At 45.9% G+C, this 17,338-nt stretch overlaps 2 protein-coding genes across 2 annotated transcripts; both read left to right on the top strand.

The window, feature by feature from the left end:
• Nucleotides 1–3,176: 3,176 nt before the first annotated feature.
• Nucleotides 3,177–5,952, top strand: LOC130392111 (aquaporin). Its single transcript, XM_056602553.1, has 6 exons — nucleotides 3,177–3,191; nucleotides 3,857–4,048; nucleotides 4,206–4,367; nucleotides 4,631–4,795; nucleotides 5,104–5,184; nucleotides 5,737–5,952. Exons 1-6 carry the CDS (start codon nucleotides 3,177–3,179, stop codon nucleotides 5,950–5,952), a joined length of 831 nt encoding a protein of 276 aa, XP_056458528.1.
• Nucleotides 5,953–9,695: 3,743 nt separating this feature from the next.
• Nucleotides 9,696–11,850, top strand: mipb (major intrinsic protein of lens fiber b). The gene is made up of 4 exons (XM_056601494.1): nucleotides 9,696–10,055; nucleotides 10,646–10,810; nucleotides 11,231–11,311; nucleotides 11,665–11,850. Exons 1-4 carry the CDS (start codon nucleotides 9,696–9,698, stop codon nucleotides 11,848–11,850), a joined length of 792 nt encoding a protein of 263 aa, XP_056457469.1.
• The last annotated feature ends 5,488 nt before the right edge of the window (nucleotides 11,851–17,338 follow it).

The raw sequence follows: 17,338 nt of genomic DNA on the forward strand, positions 1-17,338 counted from the left end.
CTGTCTCCTCCAATTGGTTATGGTTAGGGTTAGGTTTAGGGTTAACCCTCACCCTAACCCTAAACCTGACCCTAACCCTTTGCACCCGGGGAACATAGGGATGACCCCCTTCTGAGCACCCTTACCCCACTCCTCGCCTTTCGCTCTATTTTCTTTCTCTTTGCTTCTCCATGCCTATAGTTGGCACATTGTGTGTGTGTGTGTGTGTGTGTGTGTGTGTGTGTGTGTGTGTGTGTGTGTGTGTGTGTGTGGGAGATATAGTGTCGTTGTCAGCACTCTGAGAGTAGGATGTGGGGAGGGGGTGACTGAAAACTCCCCACGCCAGCGGGTTACTCCGCGACTGACACACACACACACACACACACCCCTCATCCCAAACAGTTGTGCTTACATCTACAAAAGGGGCGATAGCGGTTGGTAATCCAGGGCATAATGGAGCACAGTCCCCCCCCCCCCCTCCTGCAGCCAGTCTGTTCTGGACCTGGTGGGACAGAATGAGACTCCGAAAACACACACACACACACACACACACACACACACACACACACACACACACACACACACACACACACACACACACACACACACACACGTGTCCACCTGTTACTCAGGCACCTCCCCTCTATCCCATATGGAAATTAACATCCTCCATCTTGTTGGCTACAAACAGCATTGGCCTGCTGCACTGTTCAACAGGGAGTCTGATGTAGGCTACCTGAAGGACATCAGAAATTGAACACACTTTAGCACTTTGTGATGTGATGCAGTTTTGGCTAATGGAGTTACAGCACATAATATAATTGTAGTATTGGGAGTGTGACAGAGTGTGGCCCTACCTTTCAATTATTTAATATGTTGGACCAAGCCATCTTGGGTCAAAGCCGAAGGAGATCCATAAAGGCTCCCAGAGCAAGGCATGTTCCAGGTAAAGTTCAAATACACTTTATTTAGACAATTAACCAACAATGATGTAATTGTGAGGGGATAAACCGCAATTTAGTGGATAACCACTCCTTGTGCTCACAAAACCAAACATGAACACGCACAATTAATTATACACGTACACAAACCACACTGCACAACAAAGGTTGTCTCATCGACATACATGGTTCTTCAGAGATGGGGGGCCAGGGATTCTACTAACTGGATAACGTTTTTCCTACGTGGCGGCCAATGAGTTATCCATCCCTAATGAAGGCTAAAGAGCTAGATGTAGAGGTAACATTAAGAGGGAATGTAACAGTGAGCTCTTTGGACAGCATGGTTGGATAGGGTTAGGCAAGGGCCCCTACAGCAATGCAATCAGTCCCATATTAAGACAGTCCCCCTCGGTTTTGTCAGGGTTAGAGGTGGACCCTCAAGTAGAATCCCCAGTGGCATTATGAAACCAGTCTCTATTACAGTATTCAACCAAAATCCACACAGCCAGAAGCTTTCCAATCAACAGACACTGTTGTTGATAACGGGTGAGTCTGCAACATCTTTCCAGCACTCATTCATTTCCAGAGGTCCACGACTCACTGTTGTGATTTCCAACTCTTATCGGCATCTCTGTGCAGAGCGCCACCACAAGGTGTGCCGTTGTTTTATATCAAAGGGGAACGAGAGACGCATGTACAGATGCAGCAGCACAATAGACTGCCATGACAACAGAATAATGAGAGTGGCTGTCCCCATGGGGATAGGAGCAGTATCCCATCAAGGAGCTCATCCATTGGGCAAGCACGAAGAAGTGGAACAAAAGAAGAGTTTGTCTGTTGTGATTGGTAACATTAACCCGATTTGTCAACAGGTTTGAGATGATCTCATGGTCATGCTTTAGGTGAACCTCGCTCCCCTCCTTTGTACTCCTTCCCCACTCCTTCTCCACCTTTCCATCATTAATTATTCTCTCAGTCTCTGAAGCAAACCAATTATGTCTATTTACGCAGTAGATAATCCAATTGAACGCCATATACTGCCTTTTCTGCCATCCTGCGTACAGCCGTCATCATATGCACTTTGTGAGGCACCTAAATCAAAGAATGTGCCTGTAAAAATGTGTGTTTTCGTTTGTGTTTGATGGCGATGTGTCGCCCACTCCGGTGTCTCTCCCCTCGCCGACGGCTCCCCGCTCCTGGTCATTGATATGGAAATCAGCCGTTGATCGCTGTGATGGCGACCAGATGCTCAGGACATGCCCCCTCTGGGAGAGGGCTGGGCGGGCTGAGGGGCGGCGGGGAGCGCCCCCGAAACCTGGCGCTGAAGTGTCCTTTGTTAGGGTGGGTGGGTGGAGGGATAAAGGCATTGCTGGAGGGTGGATAGAAGGTGGAGGATAGACGGATTTATAGATCTGTGCTAAAGCAAGTTGGGATCGTTTTTATTTATTTATTTATTTATTTGAACAGGAACAGATACAGAAACATAGATAAGCTTGAGACAGTCATCTGATGTTTGCATCATAGTGTTTTTAGCCAAAGTTAATATACGACACTTGTCCCTAGGGGGGACAAAAAAAAATATTGAAAATAATAATACCACCAATGATATCCACTGAGATATCCACCTTGTTCAGGTAGAATTTTTTTTTTGCAATCTATATAATCCTTTTGGTTATCTTGCTCTCACTACTATTATTATCCAACTTATGATTTTCATAATACAACTATTGCCATTATAAATATACATTTCTTTGTAGAGCAAAACATGGTATTTTCACAGTCCAATCCCAATTCAATTTGACCCGTTTTCTGTGTCACCATCCAATTCATTTATGTTGGAACATTTGTTCAGGGGAAAACCCGTACCATCATAGTGTGCGGAGCGCGGCCCAGCAGAATGTACACACAGGGGTGAGTAAGGAGGGGTGAGGAGCAAGGGAGGGCGAAACGAGGGAGGGAGGGAGGGAGGGAGGCTGCTCAAGAGGACCCCTCGGGCTCCGTTCCAAGGTGATGAGACATCTAGCAGAGGAACCATCAGAGCCTCAGACAGCCAGCAGACAGACTGACAGGGAGACAGATCAGTGGACAGAAGGAAAGACAGACTGACAGACAGACATACTGACTGACAGACAGACCGACAGACAGTCAGACAGACAGACAATTACATCAGGAAAGAATAAAAACCATTAGGTTGGGACGCTAAAAGACAGAAGATTTTGAATATTGAAGGGGAAGAGAATATTTTGACAGTTTAAGATGACTCTGCGAGAGGTGAGCATCTTATTCCATTATTCTGTTCACATTGTATAGCGTTTTGATGAGCATGTGGCACGATACATGAAAAACATTACATGTCGAAACTGCGTCACCACAAGAAGTGTATTGTTGTGATGTGTGTTTTTAAATAGATCTAAGTGATCCAGTAAAAATAATTATTGTTCCCTTGGAAAATGTAAGGCAATTCCTATTAAAAAATAGAAAAAATAATTTAAGGGCAAATAAATGCATCTACTTTATTGTACAGGGATGACTGGTAGATGAACAATAATTTTATCAAAATGTCTTTTAAGAACTAGGGATTTTCAAGTTCTCTATGCGCTTTTATGAAATGACGACAGCATTTCAAACATTTTAAAAGCAGATAAGTAGAACTAAAATCTGCCAAATCAACAACACATATAGTAAAAATGCAAATAATCTGGCATATGTGTTTACACCACACACAACGTTTCAAACCAGGTACTCCTGAAAAGCTCAATCGAGATATTTCTGCTTCTCGCCCTTCCTCCCCTCTCCCCCACCTCCTCCCATCTCCTCCCACCTCCTCCCCTCTCCCCCCCTCCTCCCCTCTACCCCACCTCCTCCCACATCCTCCCCTCTCCCCCACCTCCTCCCCTCTCCCCCCTCCTCCCACCTCCTCCCCTCTCCCGGAGAAGCTCCGCAGTCGACAGTTTTGGCGTGCGGTGCTGGCAGAGGTGCTGGGCACCCTGGTGCTCGTGAGCACCATGCTCGGGGCCTCTGTGCCGGGTCCGGGAGAGGCCCCCGGGGGCCCGCTGTACCCAGCCCTGGCAATCGCTGCCGTGATCACCTCGCTGGGTCACTGTTTCGGAGAGATCAGCGGGGCGCAGGTGACTTAAGAAAAGTTGCTGCATCTTTGATTTCTGAAGCCATCGGTTGCCTTGGATGTTCCTAACAGTCCCGTGGCTGTTGTTGCTTCACCGCCTCAGTGCTCCGACCCTGCCTGCCGTGTTTGTCTCTGAGTGCCTCTCCGTGTGTGTCTGTTAGGTGAACCCTTCAGTGACTCTGTCATTTTTGGCCGCAAAGAAGATAGACCTGGTCAGGGCCCTTGTTTATGTGGCCGCACAGTGCCTGGGGGCCTTTCTGGCCAGCGGGGCCCTCTACCTGGCCCTCCCGCACAAAGCCACTGCGGAGGTGTTCGTCAATCGGGTCAGTTAAACAGTTGACTCAATTCTATTTGTGCATTAATCACATGCTTTTATCCAAGGTACCCCAAAAACCAACCATGAAATTGTCCCCCTTACATCTGCGCTATATTATTATGTAGTTATTTGTAATTCCATCTCAAAAATCATATTTGTTATTTTTTAAGGTTTGTTACCTTAAAAGATACTGTCATCTCTTCCTTCCATGTTGCTTTTGTTTTCTCTCCCTCCCCAACGACCGCCCGCTCTCTGCTCCCGTCTTGTCAGTTGGGCCCCGACGTCAACGCGGCACAGGCGGTGGGCGTGGAGGTGCTCTGCACCTTCTCCATGGTCTTCGCCATCTTCTCTGTGGAGGAGCAGAGGCGGAGAGAGAGCACCGAGCCCAGCCACCTGGGCATCGGACTGGCCCACACGGCCGCAGTGTTTATAGGGGTTAGCTGAGCATTCACTCAATCATTTATTCATTCGTTCATTCATTCACAAATACATTGTATTACAGATTGAGCTATGCTAAGGGCTGGGCAGTTGTCTACAGGCATTCATATACATTTTATATTAATTCCCATTGGTGTATATTTAATATGAATATGCTAATAATTTACCACCATAGTATTAGCTCTTTCAATGTGGACTCTCATTTAATATAAACTCATGTTTTCATAACAGAGTGGTGCCATTGGAGAAAATGATCTCTACTATATATGTTTACATCTTTAATGTGGTTGCTCTGGACCAATCAGGCGAGGTTTTCTGGTGCAGGAATGAATCCGGCTCGTGCTCTGGGTCCAGCTCTCATCACCGGCTACTGGGAGAACCACTGGGTAGGTAGCACACACACACACACATGCACAAACACATTCGTAAACACACATACACACACACACATGCATGAACGCCTGCACACATGGACGTACTCACGCACGCATGCACGCATGCACACACGCACACACACGCAACCAAACACACACACATGTGGGCACAAGCACACAGACAGACACACACACACACACACACACACACACACACACGCACAATCAAATACTTTAATTGAATTTCCACAACGACAGACTCACACACACAGACATGCACACACACGCACCCACACACAGAAACACACACACACACGCACACGCACACACACACACACACACACACACACACACACACACACACACACACACACACACACACACACACACACACACACACACACACACACTAGTACCACCAATAACAACAACAACACAAAACAGCGGCAGCATCACAGTCAGATGTACAGCATTGACCCCATCCAAAATATTTGACTTAATATTGTAGGATACAAATCCTTGACCATGTTAATCAAACTGTGTGTGCTCCGGCTCCGTCTCCAGGTGTACTGGATCGGGCCGGTGACGGGCGGTGTGCTGGCCGGCGTGTCACACGAGTTTTTCTTCGCCCACAGCGCCTCCCGCCTGAAGCTGGTGGCGTGTCTGACCTGTAAGGACATCGACATGGTGGAGACTGCCAGCATGTCCCGCTCCTCCCTCTCCACCGTCACGCAGAACGCCAACCGGGCCAAGCAGGCCAACAAGGGCGAGGGCACCTGAGGTCTTAGGATGGACGACGACGATGGTTTTTCTTCATGATCACTTACATCGTTACTGATGCCCGTCCCGAATGGCTTAAAAAGACACAACAAGGATCAAACATCATTTTTTAATTAATTATCCCAAGAAATGAAATGACATATTAATACCTTATATTTGAATACATTTACAACTGAAACATGGAACAACCACAAGGACAATTTGAAACAAAAACGTTAAATGTAAGTTTAGGTGCCGTCAACCTCCTTGTAGCCACACACGTTCATACATACACAGAAGGGCAAACACCGGCTTCACACCTTATTCTTTTTCCTCGTCGAGTTGTTCTTTGAATGCAGCCTAACTCAATGGCCTTTCACGAATAGGGTTGCAAACTGAAACATAAGAACACAGATATACCTAATCAATCAATAATTCAATCAATCAATCATTCAATCAATCAATCAATCAAACAACATCCTTTAGATCATGCTTTGTGCAATACAAAATGCTTAATAAGAAAAAAAAATCTGTTTAAAATGTTAAATTGAGAGGCAGGCTTACGTTTGAGAGATAGATTCAAACTAAAATCTCAATGTTACAAAGTTATCTCTAGATGTTTAGTGTTGTACAACATATTTGTGTACCACACAGGGAACCCAGCTGTGTCTATCCTTTTGCCTGTTTATCTAATATGTTTATTTGACTGTGTCAAGCACTTTTTAATTTATCTTATTTAAAGTGCTATATAAATACAATCAATAGTATTATTGATATTATTATTTCATCCACCTTAAAGCATTCTTTCCTCACAGATGAAATTGCTTTCTATATGAGCTGGAAAGTGGATACGTTGCACATATGAGAGTTGGTAAAATATTACAAATTCTGCATAATCGTTAGACTTTAACCAAATTGTATCTTTTCTTAATGACAGATATATACTGTTGATAGTGGATCATATTGGACAGCTGGGGAATTTAAATTAAAGAACATAGATCTATCTCCCATTGTATATGTTTCATTACATGCCACATGAACTCATTGAAATGGAGCATTTTTTGCTGGTGCAAAGGCCTTTATGTGAGGCAATTATGATGTTTTCAATGCTTGGGAAGTCTTTGAAATGGTAAAAAGGTGCCAGGCCTTCATTGTGGGTTAAATGCAGAATCCAACGTGAGCCAAGTCTGTCATCTCTCCATTAGTGTCATTATCTCGGCTCAAAGGCTCTTATTGTCAATCAAATAGACCTATATATCACTGCAATTAAGCTTATTAAGAATCTGTTTATGGGCCAATATACTGGAAAAGATATCACATTGATTTGCCATGAGTAAGATGTGCGTTTTTGGGATGAAATGCACTTTCCACCGCATGGAAGGACATTATCTTATGTATGTTCAGTGCAACAACTGTTTGTTTCCTTCATCCATGGTATATTCAGATACATAAATGATGATGTAAAATAAGATATATGAAGAATGGACACTTTCATTTTAAAATAAATTGTTTAAGTCTCCAGAATGATTCTCCAGGTGATTTTTTGTGTTCTGAAACTATTTTCTTCATACACGTCCCCCCGGCCTGACACACACACACACACACACACACACACACACACACACACACACACACACACACACACACACACACACACACGCACACACGCACACACACACACACACACACACACACACACACACACACACACACACATGAATATTCAAACTCACTGCTACCAAACGCAACACATAGTTAGTGTGATCACATACTACAGGGCTAGTATGCTACCAGTCTACCGTGTTCTTTCACTTTCCAATGGCAACACTTTTAATTAAATGTGTTAGCTACATCGCACGCAAACAAACGCACACACGTACACGCAGGCACACACAGGTCACCTACAATAGCTATATAACGCTTGCAGTGTCGCCAGCATTTTGCATTGTGTGTGTTTTTGTAGCGTGTATAAAGGGTTGGTGAAAGAGAGTGCTCAGCGTAATCCATTCACCAGCCTCCCCCCCCCCCCCCCCTCCCCCCCCCCTCCCCCCTCACTGGTCAGCGCAACTCTCCAGTACTGGTAAACACACCCCCACCCCTCCACCACCGCACACACCCACCCGACCCTGGTCATCCTCCTCCATCACTCCTCCCAGACCTCCTCCCACCCTCCCACTTCACCCTCACCCCCAAAGATGACCGCCCTCAGGGGGGCCAGGGTCGGACGCACGGAGGAGCTGGTCTCTGGGTCATCTAAGGTCAATAAAGGCCATATTAAAATCCAGCCATATCCTAAGAAAATTAGATGTAACAAAAGGGCTATTTGGTATGGTTGGCTGGTTACTTATGCACACATCTCTGGAAGTCTGTTCAGAATCAAACCAGTCACCATCTATTCAAGTTTAAACAAGACCGGGTTTTCAAGTGCAGCACACACGCTAGCGGCCTGGACAATGGTTTAACACGGTCAGGCGTTTTAGTGCATGGGCCGGTTCAACAGGGTTAGCATTAGGCTCTTCCGTCCGGGGGCCCCAAATGTGGATCACTGTATTATCTGTTTGTGTGTGTGTGTGGGGGTATGCGTGTGTGTGTTCTGCGTCCATGCGTTTGTGTGTGTGTGTGTGTGTGTGTGTCCATGCGTGTATGGTGTGTGTGTGTGTGTTCTGCGTGCATGTGCGTGAGTTTGTGAGCGTGCATGCGTTTTTGTGTGTGTCCCTGCACGCGTGTGTGTGTGTGCGTGTGTGTGTGTGTGTGTGTGTGTGTGTGTGTGTGTGTGTGTGTGTGTGCCGGTGCTTGCATGAGCGTGCATGCATGCATACACAAACATGCATGCATGTGTTCTCTGTGGTACATTTCAGCAAGGTTTCCAGAGATGATATGTGTACATAACATATCAACATAATTCTAACTCTCAAATGACTAAAATCTGCTCTATAATTCTCTAAGCCCTGTCCCCTTAAGTAAAAACATGACCCTCGCTGTCAATAAAGATTCTCTATAAACTATTTGCCTTTCAACTATCACACCCATGTGTGTTGTCAACTCATTCTCGCTCCGTGTCACTCAACTCTGATCTGCTCCCTCTCCTCCAGTTGGGCTGTTTATCTGTGTGCATGCATGTGTTTATGTGTGTGCATGCGTGTTTTCATGTGTGTGCATGTGTTTATGTGTGTGTGTGTGTGTGTGTGTGTGTGTTCCAAAGTTTGTTTAATTTGGTGTTTCCAGCATGGCCTGCCCCCCCCCGGCCCCTGGCCCTACAGGGTGAGGGGATTATAGGGTCATGTGGGGCCCCTCGGGGGTATTATAAAGCCCCAGGCGGGCCCTCTCCCCTCCGTCAGAGAGGCTACACGGTCCACAGGACACTTCCCTGTCTCCACTTCAGTAGCAGCGCCCCTTTAGCCCTGATGCGTACCTCCTCTTCCTGACACTCCATTCAACCCGAGACCCACTCCACTCCACCCTCCAGCCCTTCCTCACACCTATGTCTTTGCGACCAGTGGACGGGGTGGCAAGCTGACTTTGACTTCTCCAAAGCCCCATCACGGCTCGGTAGAGACCTACTGAGCGGATTCGACCCGGTGCACTTTCTGTGCCGACACACTCAAAAGAGGAGGGATCCCGACACATTCCTGCGTTATCTGTTTTCCGTGGTTCGAGACTCCATAAAGGCGTGCATCTGCCTTTTCCCGCTCCACCGCCGCCGCCGCCGCACCTCCACAGCTCCGCGTTTCCCCCCTCCGAGGCCTTCCCCAAACGCAGCCAGCATGTGGGAGTTCCGCTCCATGAATTTCTGGCGGGCCGTGTTCGCCGAGTTCTTCGGCACCATGTTCTTCGTGTTCTTCGGCATGGGCGCCGCGCTGCGCTGGACCACGGGCCCCAACCACGTGCTGCACGTGGCCCTGTGCTTCGGCCTGGCCGCCGCCACCCTCATCCAGTCCATAGGGCACATCAGCGGCGGCCACATCAACCCGGCCATCACCTTCGCCTACCTGGTGGGCTCCCAGATGTCCCTGTTCAGAGCCGTCTTCTACATGGCCGCCCAGTGCCTGGGCGCCGTGGCCGGGGCGGCCGTGCTCTACGGGGTCACGCCCAACAACATGAGGGGCAACATGGCCATGAACACGGTAAGAGGGAGAGCTGAGGGGGGGGCGGGAGGGGGGACGGGGGAGAGGGAGAGGGCCAGAGGGGAGAGGGGAGAGGGAGAGGGCCAGAGGGGAGAGGGGAGAGGGAGAGGGCCAGAGGGGAGAGGGGATGGGGAGAGGGGAGAGGGGAGAGGGGAGAGGGTAGAGGGGAGAGGGGAGAGGGCTAGAGGGGACAGGGGAGAGGGGACAGGGGAGAGGGGACAGGGGAGAGGGGACAGGGGAGAGGGGACAGGGGAGAGAGGTAGCCATATTGAATGTTTCAGCCGATCAGGAGATTGCTTTATTTTTATAATTTTTTATAACTGATTAATTGATTCAAAACTTTTCTTTTATTATTTTATTTTTATAAAAAAAAGAAAAAATAAGAAAACAATATTATTGTAATTATTTTGAGGTATAACGTAATTTCATTTGGCATAGAAAAATTATGAAAACGTTGTAAAATAAGAACCGATTAGAGATTTCAGACTAAATCCATTGGACCAACTTCCATCCATGTTTATTTTCCGACTTCATAATAGAGGCGTACAGAGACATGTTGACGGAGTGCTTCCCCCTGTGTGTGTGAGTAGTTGCAGCCGGGCATCAGCCTGGGCATGGGCACCACGGTGGAGGTGTTCCTCACCATGCAGCTGGTGGTCTGTGTGTTCGCCGTGACCGACGAGAGGCGGAACGGACGCATGGGCTCCGCCGCTCTGTCCATCGGCTTCTCCGTCACCATCGGACACCTCATGGGGGTGAGGAGGACACCATGAACACAAACACACATATACACACACACACACACACACACACACACACACACACACACACACACACACACACACACACACACACACACACACACACACACACACACACACACACACACACACACACACACACACACATATACATACACAAACAGACACATACACACATACAAACAGAAACACACACAGACACATGTACATACACAAAAACACACACACACACACACACACACACACACACACACACACACACACACACACACACACACACACACACACACACACACACACACACACACACACACACACACATATACTCACAAACATATACATACACGCACACACACATACACACACATAGAAACACCCAGAATGTATGAATAAAAAGTGTTTGTTGTGTTCCAGATGTACTACACCGGTGCTGGCATGAACCCCGCTAGGTCCTTCGCCCCTGCTATCCTCTTCAGGAACTTCCTCAACCACTGGGTAAGCAACAACAAGTACACACACACACACACACACACACACACACACACACACACACACACACACACACACACACACACACACACACACACACACACACACACACACACACACACACACACACACACACACACACACACACGTACACACTTTTGTAACACGTGTATCTGCCATTCCTTTGCTACATTCTACTTTACTCCTTTGAACTATTTGAACTCTTTTGTCTCTATTTCAAATGCTTCATCATTTGTTCAGTGCCGACTACGCAGTCGCTGCACCCCTATCCAAAACTCTTTGCCCCTAAGAAGGACCCCGTGTTTACCGTGTTCCACTGACTCTGCCCCTTTGTGCAGGTGTACTGGGTGGGGCCCATGATCGGGGCCGCCATGGGCGCGCTGCTGTACGACTTCATGCTGTTCCCCCGCATGCGGGGCCTCTCCGAGCGCCTGGCCACGCTGAAGGGCGGCCGGGACCCCGAGACGGAGAACCAGCAGGACACCCGCGGGGAGCCCATCGAGCTCAAGACGCAAGCCCTATAAACTGCCCCCTGAATGGGGTTAGAGGGTCGAGGCAGCCCCCTCCCCTCACCTCCCCTCGATCACCTCCCCCCCACCATTTTCCTCCCCCTCCCTCCCTCTTTGCTACCCTTCTCCCCCTGGCAACACTTGTACAGAACCGGTCCACATACTTGCATCTGTAGACGAAACTAATAACAGGGTAAATCGATCGACATTAAAACGTACTAACACAGATACACACACACAAACACAGTGCACACACACACAAATACACACACACACACACACACACACACACACACACACACACACACACACACACACACACACACATACATACGCAGGCTCACAACCTTCAAACCTCAGCATGCAACAAGATGCCTCTCCCTCCACCTCCAACTGATCCTCACGCTGTACCCTGAAGTGGACATTGTGTTTCTGATAGATGGTGTAACCCCATCCTTCACCGACCACCACCTCCACCACCACCACCTCCACCTCCACCAGCACCTCCATCACCCACACCTCCTCATGGACACTGGACATGGAGAGAGAGAGAGAGAGAAAGAGAGAGAGAGAGAGAGAGAGAGAGAGAGAGAGAGAGAGAGAGAGAGAGAGAGAGAGAGAGGGGAGAGCAAGGGAGAAGGGAGGGTTAGCATGTGGGTGTCTGGTTGAGGTCTGGGTGGGTGTGTATGGGTAGGAGGCTATGGGCAGGTGGATGGGTGGGTGAGGAGCGTGAAGTTGGAGAGAGAGGGGGTGGAGGGGCTAGGCCATGTCACTTGGGTTTCAGGTAGGATACGAAGGTTCCCACTCTGGGTTTGTAGTCGTTGAAGTCACCGAGCTAGAGCCGTGACGACGGGCATGGTTTTCACTAGTCATCTGAGGTTTATTGCTCCATTGAAATGTTCATTTTGTTTTCCAGTTTCACTTTTTTCTTCTGCACTTCAGACATGAGACGTGCATGTATGATACCATTATATTTTCACAGGATTTCATTTTTATTTTTTTCAAAATCACTGCATTTTATCCGTGTGTTTGTGCGCGTGAGTGTGGATGCTTCTGCAGGATGAGTGGGCGTGTGGGCGACAGCGGGCATTTACACGCACGCCTTTGCTTGCGTGCATGCGTGGCTGCCCGTACGAGTGTGTGTTTGCAAGTGGACGCCTGTATGTGAATGTGTGTGAACGAGTTTGCAGACACAGTATTATTTCATTTAGTTTTATTTCCATTTCCACTCTCCTGTTCGTTCAATGGCTATGTTCATTTTGTCCTCCATTTTAAAAACCTCGATTATTTCATTATCCTCCCCTCACTGTGGTGTTTGCTACTGTAATCATTTATACATAAACCATCTGCTGTTTGTCCCTAACCAGCACAATCCAGAGCAATGTTGTATCCCAGCTTTTGACATAAGGTTTGTTCATCGATGGTTAGCTGTGGAAGTCACCGAGTCTCCTATTACTTTCTTCTTATCGGGAGCACAAATGCAGTTTCAGCTATATTTAAATTAGCCTACAATAAAAAAATTAAAAAATACCATTTGACAAAAGTTGTGTGTCCATTGCGTTTTACATTTTTCCGTTATCACGTTTTTCTTAAACACTGATCTTTAAAGACCTGTATTATTTAGAGATTTCACAACACATTTAGAGAGAGACTTCATAGAGCTACATGGGCAGTGCTTTTGACAAATACTTAGGGCCTTTACCAACACTTGCATCCAAAGCAACTAACAATAAGTACATTTGTCAGAAGAAAGAGAAAGACAACATGATTTGTTTGCAATGCAAACAGAACCATAACGTGCGCAAATGTCTGATTTCTAAAAAAATATGTATTGCATAAGCCTACAAAAACATTGGTAGGCACAGTATAACATAAGTATTGAAACATGCAAATTGTGGTGCTTACATACAATTAACTACTTTATATAAATAAATAAATAAATATATATATATATTCTGCAAGAGTTTATGCTTCATTCTAAGGGTGTTTAGACAATAGAGCTATATATGCCATTAATAAAAAATAAAAACCTGTCCTAAATCTGAGGATTAAAGTGAGGTTTTCAGCAATGAATGAGATGATAGGGTGCAGCATTCATTGAGTTGTTTACTTTTGAAAAAAATTGAAATTGAAGAAGAAAGAAACTGTTTGAAACATAAACTTCTTCAAAGGATTCTATTTCTATGTTCATAACAATCATCCGTAGTGATATAGTGACCTCTACTGTCGAAACAAATAGCATTCATTGTTTTGCTCATTCTACTTTGCCCTGATGCTCATTTCTAGGCCTCCAACCGCAGTAACAGAGATAGCAGTCAATGGAGTACAGAAGAACAGAGCCACTAAAGTCCTCCAGAGCTTCAAGCAGAATATAGAACCGCATACTGGTATGCCTGGATGTGGCGACCAACCAGAGGGAAGAGTAAGCAGCAAATAAGCAGCAAAGGGAACCCGGGCCCTGTCCAATGTGGCTGGTTTTGTTCAATGTCCTTCTCTTTGCTATGGACATCATCACCATCTGGAAAGACCGCACCAGTTAGGCCAGTGGTGAAAAAAGTGAAGGCTCAGAGTTCATCAGAGACAGGGCCGCCCTTTTGCGCTCAGAAGTGGCCTGTTGAAGAATAATCCACGACTCTGGGTGTGTTGGAATGCCACAATTAGAAAGTGGGAAAGATGTTCTTCTGCTGTCATTCAAAATGATCAAATAAATCTCACAGAAATCTTGTATGTGAACATGCTGTGCAGGTTTCCTTATCACCGGCTTGTTTTGTGTGCATTCGGAACTGTTGTTCATCATGGTCTGGGTTAACACCTGTAGACCGAAACCTGGTTACCAAGCCTTGACCGACTTTCATTGGAAATATAATCTCTTTCTGTTTCTTGGTGCAGTAGGCCACTATAGTTATAGCCCAGACTTTTTCTTTGCTTTGTATAAGATAGGACTTGTTTGCATGCAAAATATATGTTCAAAGTAGAGAACAGCTTTTCTTTCTTTCATTTATTGTGCATGATATTTAAGTGTTGACTTAACTGAACAATCATTGATTAATGATACGCTTGCTCATCAACTATGTCCACCAATGAATGACCATTCTGAGTGAAGCAAAATGTAAGAAAAAAATTGATGATGAAAAAATGTAAGTAATAATACATTTGTTTTCCTAGGTTTCTGTCTGGTTTAGTAAACACAAAGGTATGCATAGCTTTCACCCCAATCGGTAGCCTCCAATCCCAGAGGGTGAAGCTGTCATGCGGAATATGGCCCTAAACTAATGAGTGGACATCTGAGGACATTGCTGGCCACCAGAATCTCCTTCTGAGGAAGTCATGGGTATACCTGATGCTGGGATGGTTTAGGTTGAATCACTACTGGGACATAAAATCTTGGAGAATTCTCCAGACTTGGAGTAGATGAGAATATGCAAGCCTGCTGATTCTATACCACGACCCAGTGCGCCAGCCACCTGGAGTTTCACAGTGGCCTCTGCCAAGCAGTGTGGTTTGGTACACACAAACACCTGTTGTGTTTGTCTGTGTGTGCTGTCGGTATACCGTGACCAGTATGCCCTCCTTCCGGACACAGTGGTGACCTACTCCTTTCTGGTCCCTCACCCCCCTGCAGAGAGAACAAGTCAGATCAACTGACTGATTCAGGTGCACGCGTTGAGGAACTTCAATGGGGAACTCATCATCATGGTTAGGAGCTGTTGCACCACCTAGTGTTTCTTCAATGAAATACAGATATATTATCAGTATAAAATTGGCCTGTTCAAGAGGAAGAAGAGAAAATGGCCTGCGTTGTCACATCAACGAGCAAGTATCCCATCTCTGTTTCTCACTGTTTGCAATTTGCCCATTTCTTTTTCTCATTATTTCACACCGGAATCTATGGCTCCTTAGCTGGAGGGTTGAGTCAGGGAAGGGGGAAGTGGTAGGTTGGGGTGTGCGATAGTGAATAGAAGAACATTGGGGTACGTTGTAGGCTCTCTTTGTTCTCTGAGTGAAGAGACAGCGTAAGGAAGCAAAATAACAATTTAAGGTACACTATTTACACGCGTCCCGGCTGGTAGGCCCCACCAGACGGATCCTTCCCAGCGGGCACGTAGCTGACCTCCGTCATGCCGCTCCATCTTCCCTCTGCACAGTAGAACAAGTGCAGCTGAGCTGACCTGACTGCTTCATGGGCACATGTTGAAAAACGTCAACCGGGGATTCCTGCCACTGATTTGTTGCTCCACCTAATGTTTCCTTGTCGAAATACAGTACAGATATTTACTCTTTTTTAAACTACTTTTTGCTCAATACATTTAGAATTATGTGTTGTAATATAGGCCTAGTGGATTCACAAAAACACAAATACATTATTACTAAATCACATAGGCCTAAACGTGCATCCTTAAATCCCTTTCTTTTTCTTCGTGGTAATAAGTCAGAAGGGAATGATTACGAAAGCAGTGGGAGAGTTTCTCGGAGACGGCAACTCTTGACCGAAACATGATGACGAACCAGGATACTATTTCCCTACTACCCTAATCAATTTCGACAGAAAGTAGCAAAGAAATGCCAGTACATTTTTTCCTGCACGCTTCAAGGCACTTGCCTAGATAATAATTGTCTGACACTAGCTACTTAAGTGTGCCATGAATGGTGAAATCATAAACGTCCTCAAGGTTAGTGTTAACATGTGGTGTATTTTGGTAGGCCTACCTCATCTATCTCTTATGGGCTCGTTTAACTTAATTATTCTCTTCATTATTATCCTTTCAGTGTCAGGAGTGAGTTGTGGACCTCCATTAGATCTCTCACTCTCCAGTAGACGACTTCCCACCTCCACCCCACCACAAGTTGTTATATAAAACATACTTTCATTGTGCATTTTTCGCATATCGGGTGATCTGAGAATAATATTCCCGTTTACTAACACTTCTCAAGGTTAGGGTGTGTTGGGGAACTGTTTCTATTTGTTTAATATTAAATGTTTCACACCGTTCCAATGCTAATTGTTTTGAACTATATTTTCAATACACTCATGAAAATTAACAAAACGCACAGGAGCTTTGTCAATTTGTATGGGATAAGACACACTATTATTCTGTGAGTGGAATTCAGGTGTTACAGCAGTAAATAAAAAGGTGTAATAACATAAGATACAATCTTGATCAGTCTGTAAGGTTTGTTAAACCGTCATTTATTCAGATAACAATCTGTGATGTTGTCACTTTAACATTCAACTAATTGACTGATAAGCCACAGATAGATTTGTTGGCTTTTTTAAATCGTCTGAAGTACATTCTAGATATAGGCCGATAGTAGACCTAGATAATTCCTGAGTTGGCAGATAAGTAAAATAAATTGGTATTTTATTTTACGTTGACAACATACCAAAACAAACTTGTATGGCCCATTGCAGATAACCAATATGATATGACCATCTAGGTCACAGTTTTGTGGTAACAATACTGTTTATTTTTCACCAGTAGATGGCGGTGTCACTCAGAAGTTC

The sequence above is a fragment of the Gadus chalcogrammus genome, chromosome 1 (genome assembly GCF_026213295.1).
Source record: "Gadus chalcogrammus isolate NIFS_2021 chromosome 1, NIFS_Gcha_1.0, whole genome shotgun sequence".
NCBI classification, from domain to species: domain Eukaryota; kingdom Metazoa; phylum Chordata; class Actinopteri; order Gadiformes; family Gadidae; genus Gadus; species Gadus chalcogrammus.

Excerpts from the sequence above, each read along its gene's own strand:
- LOC130392111 (XM_056602553.1), top strand. Across the intron at positions 4,049-4,205 it reads GAGAGATCAGCGGGGCGCAG|GTGAACCCTTCAGTGACTCT; the intron begins GTGACTTAAGAA and ends TGTGTCTGTTAG. Across the intron at positions 5,185-5,736 it reads GCTACTGGGAGAACCACTGG|GTGTACTGGATCGGGCCGGT; the intron begins GTAGGTAGCACA and ends CTCCGTCTCCAG.
- mipb (XM_056601494.1), top strand. The coding sequence starts at position 9,696 with ATGTGGGAGTTCCGCTCCATGAATTTCTGGCGGGCCGTGTTCGCCGAG. Across the intron at positions 10,056-10,645 it reads GCAACATGGCCATGAACACG|TTGCAGCCGGGCATCAGCCT; the intron begins GTAAGAGGGAGA and ends GTGTGTGAGTAG. Across the intron at positions 11,312-11,664 it reads GGAACTTCCTCAACCACTGG|GTGTACTGGGTGGGGCCCAT; the intron begins GTAAGCAACAAC and ends CCCTTTGTGCAG.